General features: G+C 33.7%; 1 protein-coding gene across 1 annotated transcript; it reads right to left on the reverse strand.

Moving 5' to 3' along the window:
- Positions 1 to 18,278: 18,278 nt before the first annotated feature.
- LOC120163304 (probable histone H2A.5) lies at positions 18,279 to 18,818 on the reverse strand. The gene is made up of 2 exons (XM_039173273.1): positions 18,602 to 18,818; positions 18,279 to 18,386 (listed from the first exon to the last, which is right to left on the reverse strand). The coding sequence occupies exons 1-2, from the start codon at positions 18,782 to 18,784 to the stop codon at positions 18,279 to 18,281; spliced, it is 291 nt and encodes a 96-aa protein (XP_039029204.1). The 5' UTR covers positions 18,785 to 18,818.
- Positions 18,819 to 23,560: the final 4,742 nt, after the last annotated feature.

The raw sequence follows: 23,560 nt of genomic DNA on the forward strand, positions 1-23,560 counted from the left end.
ATATCAAATCATAATATATTTTTTTGTTGAAACACATTAAAGACTTCAAAATTTTTATCAATATTCGAAGTTATCTCAAACATTTTCGAAGTTTTGAGAGAAAACTTAAAAATAAGTTCCTATACATTTTTTAATCCAAATAATTTTAAAAATTATAATTTATTTTCGATTCTTTGAGACATTATTTTCATGAAATTAATAAACACAAAAGCTTAAATATCTATTTTTTTCTTTTTGAATTTGAAAGAATTGAATTATTTTACAAACTCCCATTGCCAAGACCAACATACAACAATTGATTGACAAAATTCTAAAAACATACAACCTAATTTAAGGTTAAAAAACGGCATAAATGAGACACAACCGAAAGTGTGATAACAAAACATAACATTTTAGATTAAACACAACTTAAATTGTATCCTAAAATGTTATGGAGATCACATTTCCGATTATTAATTGAAAATATTATGAATAAAATAATATTTTAAGTTACAACCGAAAATATTACAAAAAAAAATCGCATTTTAAGTTATCTCTAACTTAAAACATTATATATTTTTTTATCACATTTTCAATTGTGATTCATTTCCGCCATTTTTATATTTAAATTCAAGGTTATACAGTAGAAGTGCCCAAATGATTCTCACTCAAATTATTTTACAAGTAATTAGACACGTCTTAGAAGAGTTGGCTTAGAAGATTACGAGTAAGATGTTTTCTTGGGAATGTCTTAGGAAATGTGGGTTAATATACGGTTAATATACGGCGTTACCGGATACATTAAAAGATATTTAACAAATTCGGTTTAGCGTTACCGGAAATGTTGACTAATAATAATGTAGTAGGTCTAAGTCATGAAGAAATATTAAAAAATTGTGCAACCGACAAACTTAACTTGTCGGTTCGTGTCGATCCAAATTAAAAATGTATCGATCCACAACGATATAACAGGTAAAACTATGACAAAACCAGTATTGAAATGATAAAACCGGTAAAGCGGTATCAGATATATTTAAAGTATCGGTACTTTAATATAAGGATCGACACTTCGTTAATTTAAAAGAGTAGCAGTTTTAGCAACTATAAAGTGTCGATACTTTAAAAAAATGTATCGATCCACAACGATATAACATGTAAAAATATGATAAAATCGGTATCAAAATGATGAAACCGGTAAAACGCTACCGGATATATTGAAAGTGTCGATACTTTATATAAGGATCGACACTTTGTGAATTTAAAAGAGAAGCAGTTTTAGCGCCTATAAAGTGTCGATACTTTAAAAAAATGTATCGATTCACAATGATATAACAGGTAAAAATATGATAAAACCGGTATCAAAATGATAAAACCGGTAAAACGCTACAAGATATATTGAAAGTGTCGATACTTTCTTAAGTATGTGTAATAAATTATCGATACTTTCAAAGAAATACGTAATTATCCTTTCGAAAGTATCGACACCTGACATAAAAGTATCGACACTTTTGTATTTGTATCAATTAAATATAAATAACATATCAGATGAAAATATAAAGGTCATAGCTAAATATCCTTTGAAAATAGATAGAACGGACGAGTTTTTGAAATCGAAGCGTAATTATTACTGCATTTCAGATGGTGTTTCTAAAGCGAAGTTTGTTTGTTTGTTGCTGCAGTCGAATCGAAAAGTATGTTGTCGAAACCCTAGTTTTTTATTATTACAGTAATCGCGAATAGGGTTTTTATGTGTTGTTTAGGGTTTTGGAGTAAAGAAGCATTTGAGACCGATTGCAGATAGAAAGTGATATTCAAGGTAAAATATAAATGTTGATACTTTTATTAAATATTATAGGTAGAAAATGATATTATAGGTTGTATAAATGTGCCGACACATTTTGTAGTGGCCATTCAAATTCTTTTGAAGAAAACCGTTTTACTACAAGAGTAGTTATCTATATTTGTATATTGAATAAAGTGTATGTAACAAAATAATTTGATTTGCGTAAACTAATATATGAAGGAAAAATGGAGTCAATGGGTTGGAAAATTGTTGGTGGCGCATATGACTTTGAAATTGAGGCCGAGACTCGAAAGCAACCAAAGGGTGGATATATGTACTTCTAGTAAGTATCAATGTCTTTTTGTTATTATTGTTGAAATGGTAATTGGATTAAAGTATCGATAAACTTTAAATTGATTACAAATTTTAAATGTTGACAGTATGGCCGAATGCAAAAGGATGAAGGAAGATGGCACACAGAGCGGTTCGGTATGTAAAATGAAATTGACATTGAGAATTATTTAGTGTTAATGTATTGATTAAGAAACGTTTATGTTTAATATTAGGTGACAAAAGATGTGAGGTCCAAATGGAATTCGATGAGTGATGCTGAAAAGGAACCTTACATCACACAGTCAAGGAATGATAGTAAAGAATACAAAGAACGAAGGAAAGCACATGAAAATAAGGTATTCATTAAACTTGTAAATACGTTGATACAAAATATATAAGAACTATAACATTATATATTGTTAAAAAATGTAGGAAGTTTCGACAAGATGCAGTATTAAAAGGGTGAATTCATTAATTAAACACCTTAAGGAGAAGAGTCAGTTGAATGTGCTGGGAGAAATAGGTTTTGGATCGTTGGTAGGAGTAAGGGATCGACCTATTCGGAGGGAATTGTGTTGATCCTTGATGGCGCAATTTGATGTCAGACAATGTATTGCTAAGTATGGTGATTTTTCATTTCCTCTCGGGATCCCATGTGTTGCAGCCGTATTGGGGGTAGAAAATGAAGGCAAAAGTGTTGTAGAAGTCTGTAAGAGTAAGGACTGGAAAGCACTTGCCTTCAAATATGGTTTGAAGCAGAAGGTGACATATGCTGAAATTGAAGAGGAAATAAAAAATGGATCTTACGGGGGGGATGAGCTGAAGGCCAGAGTTCTATTATACCTTGTCGGTATCTTTCTTTGTCCAACGGGTGATACGTCAATGTACAAGGAATATATGAAGCTCATTTGCGATGAAGGCTTGAAGGGTGAATTCAATTGGGCTGAATATATCCATTCGAGATTGATTGAATAAATAATCACCTTTAAAAAGGGCAGTCAGAGATACCTCAAAGGGTGCATAGCAATCTTAGAGGTAAATGAGTTGAAGACCTTTTTTGTGTTTTTATATAAAATGATAGTATAGTTATTATATAAAAATATAAATTTTATTATAAATGCAGGTTGCACTGTTCGATTTTTGGTCGGGATGTGAGGCAGTGCCGGCTTATGAAAGAACCGGAGTGGCACGCATCCGTGCATGGGGGAAGGAAGAGGTGGTTAGAGTGATGGTGAAGTTGAAGTTGGATAGAGCGAAGAAGCAAGAAAGGGTAATAAATGTAATTAAATAATATTAAGAATATAATCAATGTCTTAATATTGTAATTTAATTTTGAAGGTTATTGGCAAGGATGTAGAGGAGGTAGTGGAGGCAGAAAAGAAGAAATGAGAGATGGTTGTATTGGGGGATGACAGTGAGGAGGACGACGGTGAGGGAAAACAGAGTAACTTCGACATTTTGATGTCTGAATTGGCTGATATCAAAAAAATCCAAATTTATATCATGCAAAGATAATCAAGAGTCGAAGAGAAACTTGATAGAGTCGAAGAGAAACTTAAGAGAGTCGAAGATACACTTGAGAGGCATAATGGGGTAGTAGAAGGAAAAATAGATGGAGTGGTGAAAGAAGTAGAGGTGTTGAGGGGTGAAGTGGTTAAAGAAGTTGAGGTGTTAAGGGGTGATTTTAAGATGGTGACGGGTGAAAAATTTGAGGGAGTGGTGAAGGAGGTTGTGGAATTGAGGAGTGAACTTACAGGGGTGAAGGGGGTGGTTGATAAATACTTGGATGAAGGAGATCAATTGAAGGGTGAAATAAAAGAGATGAAGAGCTATGTAGAGAAAAAATACGATGAACTGAAAAAATATGAAGAAGAAAAGAGGGAGGAAGAAGAAGAAGAGATGGAAGAAAAGAGGGAGGAGGAAGAAGAAGAGATAGAAGAAATGAGGATGAAGGAAGTCGATGTCATTTATGCACCGGAGAGTGTTATAGCAGCAGATTTGGATTCGGAATGACCTGCACCCCAGAAGAAGAAGCAGAAGGTAAGTTGAATAAAATAAAACTTAATTTGATCTTTATTATGTTGTTGTGACAAAAATTTGTATGCAAAATTGTAGGTTGAAAAAGCGGATATTCCAAGCGGAATTGATGACATCGAAGCTGCAATTTGTGATTATTTATGGAATAGTGAGTTAGAATCGGGGTAAGTGAAATATATTGCTTTGTGAGTGATATTTAAATATTTCATGACAACATATTAATCCTAATGATTCATACAGATATTCTGTAATCTCAATGGTAAATCAATTCGCTACTATATACGACGTTGCAACGTTGAAGCCTACGGAATGGGTTGGCGGTGTGGTAAGTAGAAAGTAGAAAATGTTAAAACTTATTGAATATGTTCTGATTGTGTAATTAATTTTGTTAGGTTGTTGATTTGCTCGCCTGGACAATATGCTACGATTCTCAAAAGTCACTCCGGAGGATTGGCTACCTTCCATACCTCTTAGCGGTGAGTTAAATTAATAAATGTTGAAAAGTAGTGTTATAGACGGTAAATTAATAATGTTTGTTGCGTAATAGCAGCAACAGGCGTTGGATGCCAACAACAAAGAAAGTGTTTAGAGTATTGCCACCTTCTGGGGTCCCATATTGGATAACTATGTGAAATTCACCGACTGTGAGAAGGTAAGACACCATACCAATTGCAAATGATGTTTTCAGATATAAAATGTTGAATTTTGTCAAATTGGGTGTGAAATTTGTTGCAGATCATGATCACAATAAACTACCATAATTCACATTGGTATCTGTTGGTGTTAGATATGGTAGATCGTGTTGCAACAATATATGATAGTATGTTTACATCTGAAGCAGCTAAACAGGGAGTGAAAGATGCTAAGAGATTGGTATGTATGTATGTATGTATGTATGAAAGGACATTATGTAAATTATAATGCATAATTTTTTTGGATCATAACTTCTTCTTTTTTAATGCAGATTAAATTATTAGATTTTTATAATAAGAAATGCATTTGGGTTGAATACTGTGGATCTCTAGGAAAGTTTCCCTTGAAAAATTTCAAATTTGTGGAGCATAAGAAGAATAAGCAATTGAATGGGTATGAGATGTTATCATAAATAGAAAGCTTAATTTATGCAGGATTCATCATAATTGATATGTTTGGTTTTCAAATTTTGTAACAGACATGATTGCGGCATGTATGTGATGATGTGGATGGAATCGATCGGTTCTACAGGGACAACTGGTGATTTTGTAAGTGGAAAGAAAAATTCATTTGTGTTAAAATTGTTAAAAGTCGTAGATTGAATGCTGTAGTTTACAATACTTAACGTTCTGACAAATTGAATTTAGGTTGTTGGAGAGTGGGATCGATCGCGAATATTAAACGATCTCGTAAGCCACAATTGTGTTATGGTGATGATTGACACCGACAATAAGCATAATTGGTCGACCATACAAATTATCTTTGTACGTTGTGTCGAACGCAATTACATCACCGAAGCATGTGTTGTAAACATTTTGATATTTCGATATAACAAATTAAGTTAAATGAATTTTAAGATTTTCCAAATGATTTTCTAAGTATATTCAATAGAATTATTCGAATATCAAAACATTACTCCAAATCTTTCAAAGATCATTTTTAATCCTTACTCAAAGTGTAAAATTAAGTTTTAATCTTAAAACAATTTCAAAATAATTTTACAAAGTATTTCGAACCATTTCAAAGCCAAAAATTCCAGATTGCTCAGAGGGAACCGATTCCCCCCTGAATGGTTTGGCTCCGAGAATTCCAGTATGCTCGGAGGGAACCGATTCCCCACCAGGGGGTATCGATTCCCCCCTTGTATAACGGTCGAAATATTTGAATTTTACACTTAGGGAACCGATTCCTCATAGGGGGTACCGATTCCCCCCACGCTCCAAGCTATTTTATTAATTGTTTTCACACTAAAACGGCTATATGATCTTCACTGATCATCCCCAACGTTCAGAAGTGATTCAAGGTGTATTTAAACAAGTTCTAAAGCCCTTGATCAACAAGAAATTATAGAGAAACAAGAGAGAAAGCATCAAACACCAAGTTTGTGCAAATCAAGCCAATTTTCCTTTCAATATTCATTTTGCTTTCAAGAACACCATTTGTGCTCATTTGTAATTATCTTTGATTGTTCTTTTCTTGTTCTAGAATTTTGCAAACATCTTACCTTATGAGGTTTTCCTTGTAAGTTTGCAAATTTGTAATCTTCTCTTTGGGAAAGAGTGTTCTCAAGAATTAGGGTATATTCTTGAGGGTGTTGTAAGGTTATCTCTTTGGCCTCAAAAGAAAGAACAAATTAGTGAATTTGTTGGAAAATCCTTAGTGTGGATAGCTAAGGTAGTGGACGTAGACTTTGATTGAGAAAGTCGAACCACTCTAAATCGCTGTGCAATTACTTTCAATTTTCTGCAAAAGCTTCCACCAAATTTTTAATTGCCAATTCACCCCCCTCTTGGCCAATTCCGTCAATCGATTAACTCAACAATTGGCATCAGAGCCTAACTCATTTGAAGGTTTAATCGCCTCTTGAGTCGATTCGGGAAGAGTTATATCGATAATCAAAGTCATCAATGGCCTCCGCTTCAAACTTCGACTCCGGTCTCGACTCGATGCCCGTCAACAAGCCTCCTTTCTTCAATGGAGCTAACTATGCCTATTGGAAGAATAGAATGATGTACTTTATTCAAGCAAGTGACATGGGAGCATGGAATGCTGTAGAAGAAGGATACATCAAACCTCTCACTCATCCAATGTTGTGGAGTGAAGGAGAGACAAGAATGTTCCAGCTCAACTCCAAAGCCATCCATATCATTTTTTGTGCTCTTGGACTAGATGAATACGGAAGAGTTTCATCGTGTACAACCGCCAAAGAAATATGGGACAAACTTCAAGTCACTCATGAAGGTACCGATGAGGTAAATAAATCTAAAATTAGTATTCTAACGCATAGCTATGAAAATTTCAGGATGAAACCAAATGAAGATATCAAAGCTATGACGGATAGATTTTCAACGATTGTCAATGGTCTCAAATCATATGGAGAGATCATTTCAAATGAAAAGCTTGTGAGGAAGTTAGTCTACTCCCTCCCAAAATCGTGGCAATCAAAGAAGACGGCAATCATCGAGTCTAAGGACTTAACCTCCTTAACTCTTGAAGAGCTAATTGGGTCACTCCTCACTCATGAAATGATGCTCAAAGATGAGGTGGACCTCGACAAGATTGATGAGACACCAAAGGAGAAGAAGAAAAATATTGGAGTTGCTCCCAAATCCACAAAAGATGAGAGTGATTCGAATAACGATGACGATGACGAGGAAATGGCATTGTTTGCCAAACGGTTCAGAAAAATAATGAGACCTTATCGAGGAAGAAAATTTAAATGAAATGAAGGCCTCAAAAATGAACCGAAAGAGAAGGACCCAATCATTTGCTACGAATGCAAAAAGCCAGGGCATGTCAAATATGATTGCCCACAATTGAAGAAAAAGGGTCAATCAAAGAATAAGCACAAGGCTCATGTGGCTACATGGAGCGATGAAGAAAGTTCCGATGAAGAGGAACAAGAAGTAGCTAACTTGTTCTTGATGGTATTTGGGGAAGATTCTAAGGTAACCTCTAACTCATCCGATTTTGATGATTTATCCTATGATGAGTTATTAGAGGAATATAATGGGTTGGCTTTGGATTATGAGAAATTATTTTTAAAATATAAAAATGATGTTTCAAAATTGAAAAATAAAAACAAACTCATATCCAAAACCAACAACGATCTTGAAAGTAAAATCAAAGATTTGCAAATCAAACTAGAAGAGTTTGAAAAGAAAAATTTAGATTTGAAAAATTTACTTTCAAAGATCAATGATGATCATCAAAAGAAAATTGATGATCTTAAAACTTCTTTTGATAAAGTTGGAACAAACATTTTGAAAAAGGTGGAAATTCAAAATCCAACTTTGTTAGAAAAAGTTTTAGAAACTACAATCATAGAGGTCCCCAAAGAACCTCTAATAGAAAAATCGTTAGAAGTATGTGGGTTCCTAAAGAACTCATTACTACTAAAGATAAAAATATCCTACACAAATGGATACCTAAGGGGACTAGGATTTTGGAAACTAATGAATATGGACCCAAAAGAATTTGGGTACCAAAAATCAAAAATTAATCTATGTTTGTAGGGAAATGAGCATTGCTACAAGGCACGGGAAACAAATTCAAATTCATGGTACCTTGATAGTGGATGCTCAAGACACATGACCGGAGACAAAAGCCGGTTCATTGAGCTTAACGCCAAAAATGGAGGAGAAGTGACTTTTGGAGACAATTCAAAAGGTCACATTGAAGGTATGGTACAATAGGTAATACCTCTTCCATACAAATTAAAAATGTTTTATATGTGAATGGATTAAAGCATAATCTATGAGTATTAGTCAATTATGCGATAAAGGATTCAATGTCTTATTTGAAATTAATGGTTGTAAAGTCATTGACATTGCATCTAATCAGATTGTGCTTGTTGGTCATAGAATAAGAAACATATACATGGTGCATTTAGATTCTTTTGATATGACTAATTTATGCCTAGTTGCTAAGGATGAACATGATAGTTGGTTATGGCATAGGAGATTAGGACATGCTATTATGAGTGTTTTGCAACGGTTAATTCAAGGAGACCTAGTAAGAGGGTTGCCTAAGCTTAAATTTGATAATGATAAAATCTGTGATGCTTGTGCTAAAGGAAAACAAAAGCGAGTTTCTTTTAAATCTATTAATGATGTATCAACTAGTAGAGTTTTACAATTGATCCATTTAGATCTTTTTGGGCCAACTAAAACTACTAGCTTGGGTGGAAAACAATATGCATTTGTCTTGGTAGATGACTATTCTAGATATACTTGGGTTCTATTTTTAAATACTAAAGATGAAGCATTAGAACAATTCATCACATTTTCAAAAGTAATCCAAAATGAAAAAGGTTACTCTATAACTAGTGTTAGGAGTGATCATGGAATTGAATTTGAAAATCTTGGATTTACTGAATTTTGTAACTCTAACAGTATTAGCCATAATTTTTCAGCACCTAGAACCCCTCAACAAAATGGAGTTGTTGAGAGGAAAAATCGAACTTTAGAAGAAATGGCTAGAACCATGCTTTGTGAAAATAATTTGCCAAAATATTTTTGGGCGGAAGCCACAAATACCGCTTGTTATGTTGTAAATCGAGTAATGATTAGGCCAATTTTAAAGAAAACTCCGTATGAAATTTTCAAAAATAAAAAGCCTAACATTAGTTATTTTCATCCTTTTGGATGTAAATGTTTTGTTTTAAACAACAATAAAGAAAACCTTGGCAAATTTGATGCTAAAAGTGATAAAGGAATTTTTCTGGGTTATTCCTTAAATTCTAAAGCCTATCGTGTATTTAATAAAAGAACTTTAGTTGTAGAAGAGTCTATGCATGTTGTTTTCGATGATAATCCCCTTTCGAGAAAGGATTCTTGTGTGAATGATGATGTAGGTGTTATAAATACAAATGACGTTAGACATGACGTTGGAGAACCATCATCAAAGGAAAACGAAAAATGAGGAAACTCATGATCCTCTTGAGAATCCAACCATTGAAGAAAGGGAAATATCTTATCCAAGAGAGTACAACTATGTCAAGGATGGTGAAATTATAGGTGATCCATCAAAAGGGGTAACAACTCGATCTTCTCTTAGAAATATTTGTAATTATGTTGTATTTATCTCATGCATAGAGCCTAAGAATATTAAAGAAGCATTAAATGATGAACATTGGATTATGGCTATGCAAGAAGAGTTAAATCAATTTGAGAGAAGTAAAGTATGGACATTAGTTGAAAGGCCTAGTAATAAATCTACTGTAGGTACTAGATGGGTATTTAGGAATAAGCTTGATGAGAGTTGTAATATAGTGAGAAACAAGGCTAGACTTGTTGCTCAAGGGTATACTCAAGAAGAGGGCATAGACTATGATGAAACATACGCTCCCGTAGCTAGGATGGAAGCAATTAGAATGTTATTAGCATTTGCATGTTTCAATGAATTTAAATTATATCAAATGGATGTTAAAAGTGCATTTTTAAATGGTTTTATAAAAGAAGAAGTGTATGTGGAACAACCTCCAGGTTTTGAAGATTCAAATTTTCCGGATCATGTTTTAAAATTGACAAAAGCTCTTTATGGTTTAAAGCAAGCTCCTAGAGCTTGGTATAAAAGATTGTCAAATTTTTTAATTGAAAAAGGTTTTTCAAAAGGGAAGGTTGACACTATTGTTTTTGAAGCATAAAGGTAAAGATTTATTAGTAGTTCAAATTTATGTTGATGATATAATATTTGGTTCTACTAATGATGTTCTTTGCCAAGAATTTTCTAAGCTAATGGAAAGTGAGTTTGAGATGAGCATGATGGGGGAGCTCTCATTTTTCTTGGGACTCCAAATCAAGCAAATAAAAGATTGCATCTTCATCAATCAAGCTAAGTACGTCAAAGATATGCTCAAGAAGTTTGGACTGGAAAATGGCAAACCTCATGACACTCCAATGAGCTCTTCAACAAAGCTTGACTTAGATGAAGGAGGTAAATGTGTAGATGTTAAATTAAATAGGTCAATGATTGGATCTCTACTTTATCTAACTGCAAGTAGACCAGACATTATGTTTAGTGTTTGCTTATGTGCTAGATTTCAATCATGCCCTAAGGAATCACATTTACTAGTTGTTAAGAGAATCTTTAGATACCTTAAGGACACTCCTAGTTTAGGACTTTGGTATCCTAGAGACTCTAGCTTTAGCTTGCATGCTTTTTCTGATGCGGATTATGGAGGATGCAAATTAGATAGGAAAAGCACCTCCGGTACTTGCCAATTCCTTGTAAATATGCTAATTTCTTGGTTTTCAAAGAAACAAAATTGTGTTGCATTATCTACCACTGAAGCCGAATACATTTCAGCTGGTAATTGATGTGCACAAGTTTTATGGATGAAACAACAACTTTTTGATTATGGAATTGAAGTAGGTACCATTCCTATCAAGTGTGACAATACTAGTGCTATTTGTCTCACTAAAAATCTAATCCAACACTCTAGAACTAAGCACATTGAAATAAGACATCACTTCATTAGAGACCATGTCACTAAGGAAGATGTAGTTCTAGAATTTGTTGATACTTTGCACCAATTAGCGGATATCTTTACAAAACCTTTAGACAAGGAACGATTTTGGACACTTAGGAGAGAATTAGGTTTGACCAATCTATCTTCACTGAGTGTTTAAAATAATTTTAGCACTTTTAATAATAAATAAAAAATGCTTATAATAGTTTTTTGATTGCATTCATTGCAATTAGTTAGGGGGAGTTTATGATTCTTGATAAAAAATTAATTTTATGTTCAAATATCGTTTAAAGATTAATTGAATTGTTTGAACATGATTAATTTTCAATATATGAGTTGCCAATACCACTAGAGGAAATTAATTTAGCATTTTGGGTGTTTAAAATCGGATTTTAGCATTTTGGTGCAGAGGGAATCGATCCCCCCTTGAGGGAACCGATTCCCCTTTAAAGGGGAACCGATTCCCCCACAGGGGAATCGATACCCCCCTGGGTTCTGGTTTTATCGGGCAGAACCCTTGGTTTTGGCCCAAAACTCTTCTCTTCTCTTACGCCGTTTCTCCTCTCTACGCTCTCCATATCTCCACTTTGCCTCAAATCAACGTTTTTAATCGGAATTCACTTCAAATATCATCCTCTAAACCTGTTGGAATCATAAAAAACATTCAAACTTCATCTAATCTCACTCAAATCCGAAATCATTCAAGGTATTTTTCCAAAACTTCTTTTTATCAATTTATGAACATAGAACTAGTTTTAATTAGTTCTAAGTTGAATTTTTGATCAGGCATTAATTAGTTAGTAATTAGAAACTAGATATTACAACTAATTTCATCAAAAACACAAGATTTTTTTTCTAAATTTTCTAAATTTTCGAAATAAAAAAAATTAATTTTCAAATTATTGTGTTTTGATTAAATTATGTTGTTATTATGAAAACTATACATATATTGTTTCTCAAAACCATATTTTTCAAAAGTTTTTCAAAAACTTTGCCCATTAGGATTGATTTAGAGAACCTTGAAATATTGAGGACTCAATTGAGTTGTGGGATTGATTGAATTGCATACATGTGTTTTCTAAATTGCAGGTTACCAATTCTATTCTGATTTCCTAAACCATGTCCAATCCTAAACGTGCTAGGTCTTCATCTAGTCGTTCACACCGTCAACCAAATCCACCTCCAAATCCTCCACTTATTCCAATTTCTAATCCTAATCCTATTGATCCTAATTTGACTATCCAAAATTCGTGTTTCAATCATCCTGGTCCTAGAAATCATCGTTTTTGGTATTATCAATATTTCGACTCTTACAAAATCCGGGAAGAATGTATTCCTTATCGTCAAGCTATGTTAGCTATCAATTTTAAATATCTTCCTCTTTTACAAGAGTGGAAATTTGATAAACTCTTTGACCTTGAACCCATCGTTTACCATCAACTTGTTCGTATTTTCTATTCTAATACCGTTTGTGTTAAAAACCAAACTGAAACCGAAACCATAGGAATTCGTTCCTACCTTCTAGGACAATTCTTATATATTGACTCGGCTTACATAGCCAATATATTCGGATTAGATAATGATGGGATTTCAAATGAAAAACAAGTTTTAGGATCTCGTTATAAAAGAAGGGATAGTGCAAGTGTCCTAGACCTTCATGAACGTTTTCTTCATCTAATGATTTCTTGGTGGTTTCGACCATCCGGAGGTCGTTATTCTACTCTTAGAGCCTTAGATCTTTGGTGGTTACATTGTTTCGAAAACAATATTAAAATCAACCTACCTCAGATTATTTTTGCTGAAATTGTTGAAACCGTAAATCTTGTTCCTAACAAAAAACTCTGTTCATCTCTTGTTTACGGTTGCATTTTGAGTAATCTGTTTTCCAAAGCTGGGCTTAGAGTCGGTCTAGATGCCGTTTTTCCCCTTAAGAAACAAATTAATCTTTTTTCCTTAACGAGAGCGGGATGGATTAAGGATAAGGAAACCGGTTAATGGGTTCGATCTTCTGCAAATACTTCGGGAGCTAGTTCTTCACAAGCTCCACCCGAAGCTGACGAAGATCTCGAGCTTGAGCAATTAATGCGAGACATCGATAAAGCCGAAGATGAACCTGAGCAGCCTGAGGAGCATCCCGAAGAGCAAGCACAACAAACGCATCCAATGCCTCCATATTTCCAATCCTTTATGGAGACATTCGATTTTCGATACGCTACTATGGATTCGCGCTTTACTTCTATAGAGTCCCATTTATCCATAATGGGGAGCTCAACAATTAGAAATTCTTCGGGAAATGCGTGCAAATAATGAAGCAACCAACACACGTATTAATGACCTCACTAACGAAATGGCCGCTATGCAAGCTCGTTTTTCTCCTCCTGATCCAGATATGTGATTCAATGTTTTGCTTTGAACTCCAAACTTCTTGTTTTAACATTTTGAATATTTTGGAATGTTTGAATTTGTGGATTGATTGACTTTGAATTTGTTTGGATTCATGAATGGTTAGAAATTATCTATTTGGTGTGATTAAATTTATTTATTATTGCATCATTTACTTCATGATTAGATATATGACCAATTTTGTCATTTCACATTAATTATGAATATTGATTATGAAACTAATGGCTAACGTTTCTCTTGCTTGTGATCTTAGTAGCTTATATTATATATAATCAATTGGCTAAATGATTTCAAAACCTTGTTTAAATTCTTTAAAATGTCTTTTTGATTTAACAAAAAGGGGGGAGAAGTGTTAAAAGTGTTTTTAAATGATAAATGGGAGAAGTGTTAAAGTAAGGGGGAGTAATTTCAAAACTTGATTTAAAAATCTTAAAATTACTAAAATGTTTTGTTATATCAAAAATGGGGAGATTGTTGTAAACATTTTGATATTTCGATATAACAAATTAAGTTAAATGAATTTTAAGATTTTCCAAATGATTTTCTAAGTATATTCAATAGAATTATTCGAATATCAAAACATTACTCCAAATCTTTCAAAGATCATTTTTAATCCTTACTCAAAGTGTAAAATTAAGTTTTAATCTTAAAACATTTTCAAAATAATTTTACAAAGTATTTCGAACCATTTCAAAGCCAAAAATTCCAGATTGCTCAGAGGGAACCGATTCCCCCCTAAGGGGGTACCGATTCCCCCCTGAATGGTTTGGCTCCAAGAATTCCAGTATGCTCGGAGGGAACCGATTCCCCCCAGGGGGTACCGATTCCCCCTTGTATAACGGTCGAAATATTTGAATTTTACACTTAGGGAACCGATTCCCCATAGGGGGTACCGATTCCCCCCACGCTCCAAGCTGTTTTATTAATTGTTTTCACACTAAAACGGCTATATGATCTTCACTAATCATCCCCAACGTTCAGAAGTGATTCAAGGTGTATTTAAACAAGTTCTAAAGCCCTTGATCAACAAGAAATTATAGAGAAACAAGAGAGAAAGCATCAAACACCAAGTTTGTGCAAATCAAGCCAATTTTCCTTTCAATATTCATTTTGCTTTCAAGAACACCATTTGTGCTCATTTGTAATTATCTTTGAGTGTTCTTTTCTTGTTCTAGAATTGTGCAAACTTCTTTACCTTGTGAGATTTTCCTTGTAAGTTTGCAAATTTGTAATCTTCTCTTTGGGAAAGAGTGTTCTCAAGAATTGGGGTATATTCTTGAGGGTGTTGTAAGGTTATCTCTTTGGCCTCAAAAGAAAGAACAAATTAGTGAATTTGTTGGAAAATCCTTAGTGTGGATAGCTAAGGTAGTGGACGTAGACTTTGATTGAGAAAGTCGAACCACTCTAAATCGTTGTGCAATTACTTTCAATTTTCTGCAAAAGCTTCCACCAAATTTTTAATTGCCAATTCACCCCCCTTTTGGCCAATTCCGTCAATCGATTAACTCAACACTGTAGTTTACAATACTTAACGTTCTAACAATTTGAATATAGGTTGTTGGAGAGTGGGATCGATCGTGAATATTAAACGATCTCGTAAGCCACAATTGTGTTATGGTGATGATTGACACCGACAATAGGCATAATTGGTCAACCATACAAATTATCTTTGTACGTTGTGTCGAACGCAATTACATCACCGAAGCATGTGTAATCCGATCTCGATGTAGAATCCGACCAAATAAGATTATACAATGCCCCTGATTCGTCTACCGAGTATGTCATAAAAAACCCGGGATCATCATGTTTCTTATAATCAAAGTAGGCAATAAGCGCATTCACATCCCCATCGACGATTTCCTTTGCTTTACCTCTTTGAAGTGCATTGTAAAGGTCTTTATATGTAAATCCAACATTATGATAGCCCCCTGCCTGCTGCGTTAAATAGTTCATTACTTGTGACGTGCCAACACCGACCTCTTTCATTGTTGTTGCCTCATCGATATCAACCTTACTTACAGCTCTATTAAAACGCATAAATGGTGTCATAGCAGGTGTGCACAATGCATGATTATGTTTCTGATCAGACTTATTTATAACCCACTGATCGTTTGTATTTGTTGTTGTAACTAAGACTCTAGCCTTACATCATGTTCTTGTGATTGGCGTATGAGCACGTTGACGATCAACAGTATTGACTTTTGATACTCGAAACCCTTCTTTGGAACAACAAAATTCTTGTATCTTCACATTCTCTTCCACGTCAAGCCGTGTTGTTCCCTTACGTGCACTAAACCCATGTTCCCGTGCGAATCCCTTGTAAAAGTACCAAGCTTGATCACGTGAACAAAAGAGCTGACCAACCAATCTATCAGATTCATTAACATTATGTACTTCATGGCATTCCTCGGTTGGCTTATCATTGTCTACATCTGTATGATCTATGGCAAAAATTTTGTTGTGCAAGTTCAGTGGTCCCGGAGTTGATGGAGATGTAAGTAAAGGTTCATTTTGAACATGTTTCAGTCGTGCTGCTTTCAATAGGATGTGGTATTGGTAGTGGTAGTTAAAGGGTGGGTACAACATTAAATTCGCAGTACATATTTAGGTATGTACAATAACTACCTAAATATGTGTCAATACATTTTCTACAAGTATCGACCCAAAAAACATCAAAACCAATAATTATAATGTAATAGGTAAATTAACATATCAGGTAAATTTTACCTTTTTTTCATAATGTTACCTGATATGTTGAAAGTATTGATCCTTTTTATAAAAAAGATCGATACTTTACAATATAATAGGTAAAAATATGATGTAATAGGTAAAAATATGATGTAATAGGTAGCGCTTATATTGTAAAGTATCTATCCTTTTTATAAAAGTGTTCATACTTATTTCACTGTGGAAAACATTAATTTAAAGTTATCTTTTGAGTGAGTTTTAAGATATATCAATTTAGTAATTATACGCGCCTAATGATTTATTTTTTATGTTACGGTATATATTATTATTAAATTAAAAACAATAAACATATATATTACATATTTATTATTATCTTTGGTTAATATTGTTAAATTTAAATTCTAAATAATATTTTATAAAATATCAAAGTAATCAAATAATTTTTTGTGTAAATGAAATTATTAAATTAATATTGTATGTGGAAAATATGAAATACTATTAAAAAAATTTGAAACATAAATTACATAACTTTCAAAAAAAAATATCGATTCTTTTTTATAAAAAGTATCTATACTCTCAACATATCAGGTAAATTTTATCGGTTTTGTCATAATAAAACTGGTTTTGTCATTTTTTTACATGTTATATTATAAAGTATCTATCCTTTTTATAAAAGGATCGATACTTTCAATATATTAGGTAAAGCGCTACCGGTTTTGTTATTTTTTTTACCGGTTTTGTTATTTTTTTACCTGTTATATTGTAAAGTATTGATCCTTTTTATAAAAGGATCGATACTTTCAATATATCAGGTAAAGCGCTACCGGTTTTGTTATTTTTTTACCGGTTTTGTTATTTTTTTTACATGTTATATTGTAAAGTATCGATCTTTTTTATAAAAGGATCGATACTTTCAATATATCAGGTAAAGCGCTATCGGTTTTTTTATTTTTTACCGGTTTTGTTATTTTTTTACTGGTTATATTGTAAAGTATCGATCCTTTTTATAAAAGGATCGATACTTTCAATATATTTGGTAAAGCGCTACCGGTTTTATTATTTTTTTACCGGTTTTGTTATTTTTTTACCGGTTTTACCGAAAATGTTAAAAAACATTGATGTTTTAGGTAGAAATAATAATTTTTAGGTATTTTTTATTGATTTTATTATGTCCAACAATAACAAAATCGGTAAAAATAGACTTTTTAATAATAAAATTAGTAAACACAAATTATACAAATTAATTTTAATTTTTTAGTTTGTAAGTTGTCACAATATAACTAATGAAAAAAGGACACGGTATTTCTATTTCGATATTAGCTTTCTAATAATAAAATAAAAAATATATATATATATATATAATTACAATATAATTTTAAAAAATAATCAAAATGAAGTGATGGAAAATATTCATAATTACAATATAACTATAAGCATTAAATACAATAAAATAATATTATTTATTAACAAAATAATAATATTATTTTTAAAATATTAAAATAATTTATTTAATATTATCTATGTCAATATTATTATTAAAATATTTATATTTATAATTTTATAAATAAAAATTTATGATTATTATATTTTATTAAAATAAATTTATAATGTTACCGGTATAAATATATCGGTTTATGATAGAATAGGTCAATATAAACGTTACCTATTACATTATATAAGCACTACCTAATATGTTATTGTGTTTGATAATGTTTCTAGTAATTAACATATTTTATTATATAAGCGCTACCTATTACATTATATAAACACTACCTTGTACTTGATAATGTTTCTAATAATTAACCTATTTTATTATATAAGCGTTACCTAATTTGTTATTTCACTTGATAATATTTTCGGTTGAATGATATAACATAATCGATCTAAATTTTAACCGATCACACCATTTTTTAACCGCTGCACAGCTATATACACGTGTCGTGGATTGATCCTCTTCCTCATGTTGTCACGTGCCGCATTCCCCGCCAATTCCAACACCTAACCAGAAGAAGAAGAAAATTGAGCTATCAATTTTTTCAGTTACAGAAAAATAAATATAGAAGAATTAAATCTCACAAGCTGATTTTTTAGTGTAAAATCTGTCGCTGAAAATTCAAATTTCTTCTTTTTTGTAACTAAACAAAATTTGTAAAATCGGATCGAGAGAAAATGGAAAACAAAATTGAGGGAAAAAAAAGGAGCAAGATAGATACCTCAGCAGCAAGGTACTCAAGGACGGCAGCGAGATAGACGGAAGCGCCACGGCCGCAACGCTGTGCATAACGGCCTTTCTTGAGGTAGCGGGCAACCCGACCCACCGCGAAGCGGAGTCCGGCCTTTGCCGACTTAGAAACCGCCTTTTTCCGGCCTCCCGTTGGCTTTGACGTCGTTTCCATCAGGCCTTAAAAACACGTTGACTTGATTTAAACCTTTTCGGATCAAATAAAAAAATTGAAAGATTAAAAAACTGCAGAAATAATTTAGTTGAGCTGCAGAGTGTGGAAAACTCGTTTGATTTGCGGGCTTTTATACTTGGATGTGCGCCTTTGGTAGCTAATAAGAGTATCGATCTAACGGTTGGATTCTATTGACTTTGAGGAAATAGAAAGAGTATTAGGCACTCTATTCACATATAAAGATTAATAGCCACTCTACCTTTTATTTTCATCTCTAAACCGAATTTTGATTATTAGCATGTATTATTATTATTATTATTATTATTATTATTATTATTATTCTTTTAAATGAAAGTAATTAATTTTATTAAAAAATATCCAAAATTATAATGAAGGTTTACAACTAGATTCGTAAACTAAACACATAATTAAGATATTTCTCATAATTATCAACACAAAAATTTAGTCGCTTATAATCATATAATGATCATATAATGAAAATGTGAAAAATCCATCAAAAAAAACTTGAAAAATAGGTAGCTACCGATAAATTTGACTGTTACGACAAACAAACTACAACAGAGAATTTAACTACTGAAAGGTCACCGGCAAATGTAAATCAGAGTCAAGCATCGTGAAAAAATTATCTACGAACCCATGTTGCATGTCCAATCCAATTCGATGATCCAAAACAGTAAAAATTAACAGAATATTAAATGAACGCCAACTTGATCAACTCTAAAAATATAAATGATAAAAACTGCCAAAAATAGAAAAACTCAAAAATATGCCAAAAGGCAAAAAAAATCGTGACATAAAACAAAGAAAATCATTCCATAAAAACAAAATTATTGGAAACAAAAAAGGATGTGAGAAAAGAAAATAAAGAAATACCGGCGACGAAAATCAACAATAAGATTGACGTCGTCACTTATCTATAAAAAAAGTTGTGATTTAAAAATGTGAAAAAATAAATATGCATTAACAAGGGGCTATTTTCCCGGTATATCACCGGTGATCGGTATTATTACCGATCTAACACCGGTCAGACTATATTTCCTGATCTAACACCCTTAGCAGAAAATCGCGCTCCCTGCACCGCGCTATATGCTGATTTGGCATCACGAGGGTATAGCGCGCCCCCTGCCCCGCGATATACGGTGATCTGGCGTCATGTGGGTATAGCGCGCTCCCTGATCCGCGCTATACGCCAAGTAGGGGTATAGCGCGGATCAGGGGCCGCGCTATACGCCAAAATTATATTTAACGCGGTCCCTGATCCGTGCTATATCTTTTATCTGAATAATTACATATAACGCGGTGCAGGTACCGCGCCTTATATGCTTATAAATACACTCCTCCGGCTCACATCTCCTCGCATCTCTCCTCTCTTATAAATTAATACAACAATTCCGTCAACGAGTAATAATTCTCGCAATCTTCTCAAATTTGATTTAGAAGTTCGTGCGATTTTTCGTTATAAGGTAATTTTGTTATAATTTTTTAATTATACTTATTGTTTATTATCATTATTTGAAAAAAAATATTATACTAATTATTTTCAATTAATTTTTATGTTTGTAAAATTGAAAAGCGAGAGCATACGTCGAAATAGTTTTGCGGTGCAGGTAATAATATAATTATATTATTAAATTATTTACGTTGATGTGTAAAAATTTATATATTTATTTATTTAATCAGGTTTGTTTAAGTTATTTTTTTGCAGATATAATATTGTCGCACTTTTAAACTCAAAGAATGGCGCGACTTTCAGCTATTGTATATTATGATGGTGAAATTCGAGAAGATGAAACCGGCGTTATTCTCGTATCAAATGAGCGTGTTAAAATATCATTCAAGAGAAACATAACTCTTGAGGAGCTAATAACGAAGATTTCGAGGAAGATTCATGTTGGAAGTAACAGAAGAATGTCGTCGTTGCAGTACAGATTTCCAACATCATTGTTGTCATTAACTTATACAGCGTTCGAACTTTCGAACAATGATGATGTTCAAATGATGGTTGAAGCTCAAAGTAATTATTCAGACACCGCTATTGAGATGTATGCACATTTTGTTCAAGTGCGTGTTGTTCGGGGGTCAATCTTTAAGCTCACACTATGGGCTGGTTGAACAAGTTGTTCAAGTTGACAGCCCGACTACAATAATGTGTAAAGATTTTAATTCCATAATGGGGAGACATTCATCCGCAACTCCTTACGATATGTACCGAGGTGGGTCCACCAATAATCCGTATGGCAACACCGCGTCCAGTTCAAGGGGAAGGCATTCATCTGCAAATTTCTTTGACCATATGGAGATGTCATCGACGCAACGCAGTTTCCATTTGACACGATGACTTCAAGCTCTAGGGGGAGGCATTCGACTGCGAGCTTTTTCGATCTCAATGTCGATATGCCTTCCAGTTCAAGGGGAAGGCGTGCAAGTAGTAGGTTCTTCGACCTAAATGTGGAGAGTATGGAGGAACCATCATCTCCACCAGAAGAACCGCTTCGTGAGCCTGGTGCGGATGGTGCTGAGACTGAACTATTCATTCACCCAGAATCACCGCAATTCAACTCCGATGATGACGAAGTTCCAGGAAATGTGGCACAAACTGACCCTCATGCACACATGTATGAAGCTGATTATGGTGCAATGTACAGGCAGAATTTGCGGATATGCCTCATCTCGGTGACTATGGATATTACTCATCAATAAATAATAGTGAGTTATCTTTAGGCATGGAGTTTTCAAGCAAAGAAGAAGCGATGATGACTATCAAAAATTACAATATCCGTAATTCTGTTCAGTCCAGAGTCAACCGATCGACGACCGAAAAATATGAATATTACTGTGCCCGACGCGAAAACGGATGAAATTGGATGGTTCGCGTATCGAAAAATGAAGAGGAAAAACAACATATGTGAACTAACAGTATACAACGGTCCTCACACATGTTGTGCTGGAGGGGTCAACCAAGATCATCCGAACTTGGACTCTGAAGTGATATGCCAAGCCATCATGCCCATGGTAAAAGCAAGCTCTCATATAGCTGTTGCAGTGTTGATTTCAGCTATACAATCGCAGTATGGGTACACCGTCTCCTATAAAAAAGCTTGGTTGGCAAAACAAAATGCCATTGTCAAACTTCATGGCGAATGAGATGCATCTTACAACGAACTTCCAGGTTGGTTTAGGCTGGTGCGGACGTTGAATCCTGGGACAATTGTGGACTTCAAAACCTCCTATGCATACCATAATGATCGAGTTCTTCGCGATCGATGCCAATTCTACCGGGTTTTTTGGAGTTACCCACAGTATGTTAATGCTGCCAAACACTGCAAGCCTATGGTCCAGATCGACGGGACTTTCTTGTATGGAAAATACAAGCAAGTTTTATTATTGGCAGTTGTCCAAGATGGCAATTGCAACATTCTTCCAGTTGCTTTTGCTCTTGTCGAAGGAGAAGATACAGATTCTTGGGGGTTTTTTTCTCCGAAATTTACGTGCACATGTTATCACGAGGGAAACAATTTGTGTCATTTCATATCGCGGAGCTGGGATCAAAGCAGCAATGGAGTCTTTGGGTCCAATGTGGCAACCACCCTTTGTCCAACATAGGTATTGTCTCTGACACATTGCTGCGAACTATCATGGAAGGTACAAGAAGAATTATGAGCGTCAATTAATTATGCGCATGGGTAAGTGAAAGCAAGTTAGTAAGTTATACATTTTTTTATCATTTTAATTTTGTAAAGAAAGCAAGTTAGTAAGTTATACATTTTTTGATCAGGTTACGAACTACTTCCTCGAACGTTTGAATCAATGCTTCAAGATTTGCGGGCGAAGAACGAGGAAGGATATGATTACATCAGCCTCGTCGATAAAGAAATGTGGACGAACGCATATGATGGTGGATATCGATATGGACACATGACGACCAACTTGGCTGAGGCAATCAATTCAACCTTAAAGGGTGCATGTCACTTACTTGTACCGGCTTTGGTAAAAACTATATATTTTCGTTTGGGGGCACTTTTTGCGAAGCTCGGGGGACAAGCTCAAACCTGGATGCAAGGCGGTCATGTCTATCACCCTAGATTAGTTGCAGATCTACAAAAAAAAATTGCTGCATCAAATGGAATGTCTGTAACAAGCTTCTCTAGAAGGCATGAAATGTTTCGTGTCACAAAGTTTCCCTGACCTTTTCAAGGGATTGAAGCTTGCTCACATACACGTCAAGACTATAACCATTTTGTGGATCCCGTATACCTACTATCTGAATTTTTTTAAGGAATACGAATTTGAGTTTCCCCCATAGGTAATGACAAAGACCCTGATGAGGTTCAAGATTGGCTTCCGATTGTACCAAATCTAAATTTATTGAGGGAGCGTGGTCTTCCAAAATCCAATCGAATTCATTGCGATATGGATATTCGAGAAATATCTAGACAAGACAGAAGATGTGGCCATTGTAGAAACCCAGGACACACTAGAAAAAATATTTCCACTTCTATTGTCATCAAGTAACAATTGATGAGGAAATGATGTATTTGTTTATCAAATAATAATTCTTGTATTTTAATTTGCATTTACTTCAAGTTAATGTCATTCGATAATCGCTGATGAAGATTAAAAAAATGAACACTATTATTAAATTTTATCAAACTAATAACAATTTGATATTTAAATACAACAAACTTACAATAAGAATTAAATGGTAAATGATAACCAAATTACAATAACTGATATTAAATGGTAATAAAGAAATTA

The sequence above is a fragment of the Hibiscus syriacus genome, unplaced genomic scaffold (genome assembly GCF_006381635.1).
Source record: "Hibiscus syriacus cultivar Baekdansim isolate YM2019G1 unplaced genomic scaffold, ASM638163v2 tig00111440_pilon, whole genome shotgun sequence".
NCBI lineage: Eukaryota > Viridiplantae > Streptophyta > Magnoliopsida > Malvales > Malvaceae > Hibiscus > Hibiscus syriacus.